This window comes from Ylistrum balloti, unplaced genomic scaffold (assembly GCF_031769215.1).
Source record: "Ylistrum balloti isolate Yb309-2 unplaced genomic scaffold, AGI_CSIRO_Ybal_v1 Utg369680, whole genome shotgun sequence".
NCBI classification, from domain to species: domain Eukaryota; kingdom Metazoa; phylum Mollusca; class Bivalvia; order Pectinida; family Pectinidae; genus Ylistrum; species Ylistrum balloti.
The window spans coordinates 1,472,659-1,481,672 of record NW_026781921.1 but is presented as its reverse complement, the minus strand read 5'-3'; the positions used below and the strand labels follow the sequence as shown (position 1 = coordinate 1,481,672).

Below are 9,014 nucleotides of genomic sequence, written 5' to 3'. Positions count from 1 at the left end.
TTTTGATTGGTCAGGTTATTAGGAATGGCAATTACGACTAGACTGTTTTAGCACTTTTCTCTTAAATAGTTAAACAGAATATCAGTCTATCCACCTGGTCTACTTTTTTCAATTGATTAGAAGAAGGACTTCCATTTTTCAGTCAATTTGGTCGAAGTTTACATGCTGTTACCGACAGAGAGAGCAGACGCAGAAGTATATTTGATTAATAAGTCTACCCTGTGTTTTTGTTTTAGATTATAATTCATGGACGTTGTCAATATTGTGTGGTGTTTTAGGGTTATATTACACAATTTACACTCAGTGATTGACTTATTCTTCTTGTTATTTTGTTAAAAAAACTCAAAGTGGTCCATTACCTTGGACCACCCTGAGGCTGCCATTTTGTTTACTGATGGTGATTACAAATTTAGACCCAACTCAAACAGATTTTTGAAATTCACAATTTAAGATTTAATTAGAAAAAATAGATACCTGATGAATCAAAAGTGTTGAAAGGCAGAATATTTGTTAAATTTCAATTTTTATCACTAGCAGAGTATTGTTTAAATACTAAATTATTTCAAAATTTAGCAGCTGCATGTCCATGTGCATTGATATCAAATATGATAAAAAATTTGGAGAAAAAAAACTTTAAATTATTATTATTCGGCTGTATTTTCTTGCAATGGCAAAATTGTAGAAAGTTTGTGTTGAAAGGAAGTTTATAATATCTGTGACTTTATTGCCCCAGAGGGCATTATTTAATTATCCAGACAAATGGATGACAATCTGTCGTTACGCTTTTTAGGCAAAAAAATGGAGGCAATTTCTACATGGCATCCTGTGATTACTGCGTGCTGGACCTTTTATTGATTATTTGTGCCTGGCAGACTAGTAGTTTAGGCTCAGTAATACCTCTCCGGTTCAGCTTAGGGTTGTCGCACATGTGTGTTCCATCTCGTATTCCAAAAACTTCATTATTTTTCACTTGAAGAGATCAATATGTGAAGGAAGGGTTGTCAAGGGTTTCATCTTTCATGTATTTTTGACGATTCTAATTCAGGTCTGTGCCATTTACGTCCTGGAAAAAATACTGGCTTGCAGGAATTGATGAACATTTTTTAGAAGTGTCCCATTGTCTAGGCTCAGCAGCTCAAGACATGCGTTCCTTTTGTGTTGAAAGCAGACATGCTGATTTGTGTCTTATGGGGAACAGAAAACTGAAATTTAAAATTTGACCACGACACAGTTACTGACCATGTCAAAATTTATGGATTGGATATTTGGATTATAGTAACTTGTGAACTGAATTTACTGTGACCAAAAAAACTGAATACTTATATAGGAACTAGGACTTGGTTCCAGGAGAGAGTTGTCAACAGTCTTTCTTGGAACCTGATTTATATTCACTCTAGGTAACAATTGTTTCAATTTTTGTGCCACATAGCTGTATTACGAACATGAGCTATGAACAGATAAGATTTTGTTGAGGTCAAAACACAGCAAGTTGTGTAGGGTGATTATTGAGAAGTATCTACAAAGACAGCAGTTTGTGAAGGGTGATTGTCAAGAAGTTTCTACGAAGACAAGAGTTTGTAGGGTGATTGATGAGAAATATCTACAAAGACAGCAGTTTGTGAAGGGTGATTGTCAAGAAGTTTCTACGAAGACAAGAGTTTGTGTTGAGAGATTGTTTAGAAGTTTCTACAAAGACAACAGTATGTGTAGGGTGATTGTTGAGAAGTTTCTCCGAAGACAAGAGTTTGTGTTGAGAGATTGTTTAGAAGTTTCTACAAAGACAAGAGTTTGTGTAGAGTGATTGTTGAGAATGGTCTCATCACAAGTTAGATTTCATCCTTCTGATTAATTATCTGAGGGTTACATTAGGAGATAGATGTGATAATTCTGGCTAGTTAACTGATAGTTACATTAGAAGACAGATTAGATAATTCTGACTAGTTACCTTAAGATCTGACAAGTTTGATAGAATATTTCTGAGTGGTTACTGGATGGTTTCACTATCAGTTACCTTACTGACAAGTTTGATAGAATATTTCTGAGTGGTTACTGGATGGTTTCACTATCAGTTAGGATCATTCTGACTAGTTACCTTAAGATCTGACAAGTTTGATAGAATGTTTCTGAGTGGTTACTGGATGGTTTCACTATCAGTTAGGATCATTCTGACTAGTTACCTTAAGATCTGACAAGTTTGATAGAATATTTCTGAGTGGTTACTGGATGGTTTCACTATCAGTTAGGATCATTCTGACTAGTTACCTTAAGATCTGACAAGTTTGATAGAATGTTTCTGAGTGGTTATTGGATGGTTTCACTATCAGTTAGGATCATTCTGACTAGTTACCTTAAGATCTGACAAGTTTGATAGAATATTTCTGAGTGGTTACTGGATGGTTTCACTATCAGTTAGGATCATTCTGACTAGTTACCTTAAGATCTGACAAGTTTGATAGAATGTTTCTGAGTGGTTATTGGATGGTTTCACTATCAGTTAGGATCATTCTGACTAGTTACCTTAAGATCTGACAAGTTTGATAGAATATTTCTGAGTGGTTACTGGATGGTTTCACTATCAGTTAGAATCATTCTGACTAGTTACCTTAAGATCTGACAAGTTTGATAGAATGTTTGTGATTGGATAGTTGATAATTTTATTATGAGTTAAACAGTAGTGATAGGCTGGTGGTTATTGTCAGAAATAGTGTATTAACTGTTACCAGATTGTCTTGTGAAGTTTGTAATACTGACCAGTTAGTTATATGAAGGTAACTGTGACCTTTATTTTTTGTTTGGATCATACTCCAGGTCGAAATACTTACAGCTAGATATGAATGCTTTAGCAGTTTAACATGGACTTCTGCTGGAAATGAAATTAGAAGAAATTCATCATTTGAAAACTGACCCTATTTGGAGTGCAGAACAGAGTTTAACATGTAGAACAAAGGAAATCTGAAATAGCTTAGTAAAATGCAGATGTTGAATTGAAGGAATTTTCATGTTGATGAGTTGCCAATGGTTTAATAATGTAAACAAGTTCTATTCATTCCAAATCCAGGTCATGAAGAGACTACATTCTGATCTTTTTTCTGGGAATGAATAAAAAATAAGTTTTTGAAAACCATCAACAACTGGAAATTCTGCACACGATGAAGACAATGGGCTAATTACGTTACTATAGCTTGAGAACATATACTGAATGCAACCACCATCCCCTGTGTCAACAGAATTTCATTTGTAGAAGGAGCATAATTTAATAAGCTTGACAGAATTCTGGTGTGTAGAAAAGCAAGAAAACATTGCCTGAATGGAATTTGTGTTTAGTAACAGAAATGTGACGTAATAATGTAGCAGGAAGTGGGTGCCATAGTATGGACTAGTACATGTTTTCTGATTTTTGGGGGAATCCTTCTCTTATTAGTGCTGTTGTAATTAGGAATAATTCTTGACATAAAGATTACACTTCTGAGGTAACAACTCTGTAGAATCTTTGTAATAATGTAAATTTTTTTGTTGAGAAGGAAGTTTTGTAGAATTTTTGTAGCATGAGTTTTCATAAGGTGATAGGAAAGACTGTTTTATAAATTATAATAGACATCTCTGTAACTTGGGGGAGTGTTGATGCAAGAGTTTGTGGGTAGTTGGTGAGTGGCGAGGGAAATGTGTAGGTACTAGTCACTGGTTCTGATCAATGGGCTAGTAATGTAAGTACTTACAGGGGGCCAATCATAAGTTATCCTTGTGTTTACACACTCATTGTAAGTCATTGTGCGGGTTGCCATGGTTGTGCGGTTTTTATGTGGTTTGGAGGCATTCTTTAGTGAAGTCAGCAGAGGAAGCGTGATTCTACTGTAGAAATATGTGGGGGTTGATTGTACATTGGATATGTTTCTGTACTGCGTTCTAACTTCAGGACCTGTGCCAGAAATAATCAGGAAATTATGAGATAAATATGAACATTTCAACATATTGATTAATAGAGTATTTCGTCTTTCAGGAAATATCTTTTTGTCCTTTTTTACTTAAAGTCAAAACAAAACGATCAGTTATCAATGAAAGAAATGTCTCTTCACCCCACAGGTTGAGAGAAAATACTTACATGATAGGGAATTACCTTATGGCAAATATCTAATCGAGTCAGACACATATGTCCTCCATTATCCATGGTTTGCCAACTTCATTGAATGGTCTGCATAAAATCTAGTGTTGTTGGAGGCTCTCTATCTTTCATAAACTTCATAATAAAATTAAAATTTTGTGAAATAACAATCATACACAGAAAAAAGCTTTTGTTTACATTTTGTATTTTGACCCATTTTGATTAAATAATAAAAATAATAAGGGAAAAAAAACCCAAAACATAGGAGATCAGAACAGTGTCCAACTTTTCTACATAATCGCCTCTGTTTAGTATAAGTACAATAAAGGGTATTCAATTGTAAGATCCTAAGGCTCTCTTTTATATATGTTATATTAGAAGATATTAAATCATTGGAAACATCTACCCCATATGACACCTCAATCAGTTGTGAGATATTAGATGGTGCCCCCCCCAGTCATCACTGGGTACAGCTGAAGTTTGATTTGGGATGTCAGTCTTGATCATCCTTACCTTCCCTATGCTAGAGTTACACTGTTCTCTAGAGATTCTCAGTTCTGTAGGTAACAACCATTTGGAGCTTGTCCAGGGGTGTCCTGGGGGAAACTAAGACAGGTATCACAGAGAGCTTAGGGACTGAGAGGTTCTCCAAGGGATAGATGAGTGTACATACTTTGAAAATGGCTATTAGAGAAATCCTGTTAGAGAAAATATTGATTTGTCAAGTAAACTTTATCTAATCACCAATCGTCATTAAGATTAAGGGCAGGACAAGAACTATTTGTAAGTCATCTTTTATGAAATAAGTATTCCTTACTTTTCTCTGTGGAATATTTCAGAACAAGATAAGCATTCTATAAGTAGTATTGTCACAACACCAAGCGATACAGGGATGAAAAAGCTCATGGAGGCTGAAGGTTTAGCACAGAATTCATAAGACACTGATTAAGCTGAAATAGAGAGATGATTTCACTGATTTGAGATCAACTGATTAGAAAGAGATGAAGGGATCAGATGGCTGTTCTGTGTGATCTACAGTACACCAGTATGTACCAGGTGACTAGAGAGATGTAGAGGTCTGCTGGCTGATCAATACCATGTGATGTAATAGCAGCTCCTCATGTTTTGAAACCTTACACCCTCATGGCGGAGCCTGTTATACTCTGATGTGTGTAATTAGTACCAGGGGGTGTGATAGTGACCCCCTGGGAGTCCTCTGCCAACTTCCCCACTGACACCCCCTGGGGAACCCCTTGCAACCAGTAGTGGATGATGCTAAAGTGGTGCAGAGATAGGGAGTGAGCTATTTATAGCTGGTGATGGTGAGGAGTGTGTGTTGGGAGGAGAATTACTTACTCTACCTCGCTGGGGGCCAACATCCTCCCACTGAAACACAGTGAGGGCTTCTGTCACTCTACATCACCCTTCTACATTTCGGATTTATCTTTCTGCCAGTGACTTTGGAACTTTCTACCAACTTGTCTAGAAGTTTCCACTACTTTAGTGGAGTTTTCAATCCTAACTGTTTCGTGTTGGGGAATACCTCCTCCCGGTGTATATGATGAGAAGCCCAGTATAATATTTGTGTGTGTGTATGGCCTACCAGCCTGCCTGTAAAGCAGTAACACAGACCTCAGCTTCACTTGTCCTTAGTTACATTACCGACCCTAGTGGATTTAGCTGGATTTTGTGCGAACCAATTGGATAATATCTGTGTTTATCTCTTCTGGAGTTTCGATCCAGTTTTATTGGAATAAGGCCACAGGATTGTTCAATACGTTTCCTCCTCCGTCTTATTTTCAGTTATTTTTGATGACCAAGAACCATAATTAGTCATTTTTGTGGTAAGAAATAGCTGATGTGAGGCTGTAAATAGAGGAATTGTGAGAAGTTTTTAGCTGTGATAGATCCAATGGTGTGTCTGAGATGCGAGTGGATGCCCTTAGTCAGACGGGTATAAGGGAATGGGCAGTGATGCCTACAACACAAACCCTGTCAGGAGCGTCCAGTTCATCTGGCCTCAATGGCTCTCTCACCAACAATCAGTACAGCTATAGTAGCTACAAACATGATAATGACTACCAGAATATCGCGGTAAGTCAGTTCTAATTGCCATTTCCTATGTTACATCTGAACAGTTTTTTTTTTTTTATAGCTTGTTTGGACCAATCAGTCTCTTTTCTAGACCCAAGTTACCTCCCTTTACCTTATCGTGGTTATCTTCTCCTTTCTGTACAACTCTGATCTATCATGACTTCTTATTGATTTTGAATTTTATGGACCGGTAGACTTCCATTCTCTGTGGCTATTTGAGAACCAAGATATATACGGCTATTATTTTTATAAATAGCACTTCCCTGATGAGCTGTGATGTTCATGAGAATTTCACAACAAACAGAACTTTCAATATAGGGCTGATTGGTCTAAATTGTTCAAGTTAGGGGCAAAAATTGCTTACAAATGAATTAACGTGAGATATATTCTTATGTTTTGAAATAATCAGTTACATGTTGAAGAGAATTATATTATTATGTCTGAGGCATATATATATATATTTTGATGGTTTTAGTTTCCTTAAATATTTTGATACATTCCTTCACAATGATGAAATTTCAACCCCATGAAGTAGACGTGGCTTTTCAGTCACCTGCTTAGATCCTTAGTTGATATAAACAAAACTGTAACACACTCGAATTTTGTAATTCCCAAGGTTTATGACCTTAGATTTCTGTCTTCACCTGTGCTCCCTTTTATGCAACCATTCTATATATAAGTTTCTTCTTTGTAAGGGAGTCATTAATACAACAATCCAAAAGTCGTTTTAATTCGTCCTTCTGATGCCATTTTGTGTATTACCAATCTTTTTAGCTTTCTGGTCTTTAAATCTGAATGAAACCAATTTAATTCCCAGTTTGTAATTTGAAGCATGAGATAGCCTTTGTCACCTCATCAGGTGACCAGATATCAGAAGAAGTGGAGTAAAATGGCATTAAACGTTGCATTTAAAGAGAGTTGTCTCCCCTGATAAATTTGATTAGATCTGGTATAAAAACCACGAGTGTATTGGAATGTGGTGTTATCTGACCCAGCCTTGTATATCTGTACTTTGGGGATTCCAAGGGTTTTCTGGCTTGTTAGATAGTTTTTCTCAGTCTGATGGAGAAAGAAAATGGTCTGGCCTTCATGGTAAAATAAACAGGTACTGAATAGCTTTAGAACAGGAAAAGCTTGTAGACAGTTAATATGGACAGGTGACTACAAGGACTGTTTATCATTTCTAGGGAGACAACATAATGTTGTTACTTACTACCTTATCTTGTGAACAATAGAAAAAATACTGGAAAATGACTTTCCAATTTACATCACAGGAATGGCTGATTATTTCCTTAAAGATATTCAAATTTTTACTGTAGTCAGGAATTTTCTAAAAGTATAGACTATAAAACTGTAATATTAGAGGTTGTAAACCACTGGCTGCAATATTCTCAATGTTGTAGTGGGTTGTTCTTCATTACTGAAACACTACTTGATATCAGGTTTTGTGTCTACACTGTAGGACCAGAAATTGTTATTGAGACTAAATGGACATGCTTGCTGCAGATAAAACTGTTCTTAATGAAACACTAATTAATTTGTATTACGTTACTGCAACATTTCATAGCTTTCATGGGTTTCAAATTAAATTTTTGAACGCCATTAACCCTGACACTCCCATCTACCTGTATAATGAAACATTCCATGTATGGAATCAAACTTTGAAGAGTTCATTTGAAGGGATTGAAGGATTAATACATCTACATTTGTTTCCAGTTAAACTTCGAATTTAGACGATTTACATGTAATAGATATTGTTGTTTCCCCCTGTCTGGAGAGGGAATAGAGATATATTTCAATGTTTAACCATACGATCTATCAATTCATCAGCAATCCAGAGTAAATGAAGATGTATTAACTTAAAACTATGGTGGCATGTAGCAACATGAAAACACCCAACACGTGTATCAACATAGACATCAAACCACAGTGGCAGTGTACCAGCATGCCAATACTAATCACATTTGTACTGTGACATGCCCCAGATCTCTGACAAACCATACTTGACCTCTTTAAGCAGAGTTATTAAAACATTAAGGAAAATCACTGAAAACGTTTTTGTATATCCATGGTTATTTGGTGGGTCAGCTCCCTCTGTATCAATAACCAGGTCATAAGTCCTAGGGAATCTGTTTGATGAAGTTAGACTGGTAATATTTGTTTGATGTAGAATAATTAAGCTGGTAAAATGATTGTTAGTGAAAAGTTGGTGTGGTAAATGTATACTGTTAGGCAAGGTATACATACTTTGTTGTATGAAATATTGATTAGGGATCTTTTTTAAACCGATATCATGGTAAAATGGTCTTTTAACTTCTTTAAAAAAAATTGTTTTATAGATATATATATATATCAAGTTTATCACCTTATGTACAATGACAATTGGTTTTTGTTGAGAAATGCACACAAAGGGGTTAATTGATAACTATGTAAAGAAAATCCTTATTTGTTGAAGAAAAGTCTGGTTATGTAAATTCCTGTGTCTTATATGATATGGTCTGTGCACAAAACACTGTCACCTGTAAACAAAAATGGCTTTCCACCTTAATAGATTGAGACAATATTTGCGAGTAATGTCACTTATTTCATAATTCTGAATTGACTTTGAGTTATCAAATAGCTTTTGCCAGGCCCATTACAAAATCAGGTGCTGAAAAACAGTACTCAACTATGATCCATTAAAATGACCAGTTCTCAGCTGTGATCCATTAAAATGACCAGTTCTCAACTGTGATCCATTAAAATGACCAGTTCTCAACTGTGATTCATTAAAATGACCAGTTCTCAACTTGACCAGTTATGAGCTGTGATACATGACATG

At 35.8% G+C, this 9,014-nt stretch overlaps 1 protein-coding gene across 1 annotated transcript in view; it reads left to right on the top strand.

Moving 5' to 3' along the window:
* Positions 1 to 5,285: 5,285 nt before the first annotated feature.
* The window catches only part of LOC132564128 (uncharacterized), a 43,530-nt gene continuing 39,801 nt past the window's right edge, over positions 5,286 to 9,014 (top strand). The window contains exon 1 of the mRNA XM_060228810.1: positions 5,286 to 6,193. Within this exon, the coding sequence (XP_060084793.1) occupies positions 6,026 to 6,193 (168 nt within the window). The 5' untranslated portion in view covers positions 5,286 to 6,025. The remainder of the gene's footprint in view (positions 6,194 to 9,014) is intronic.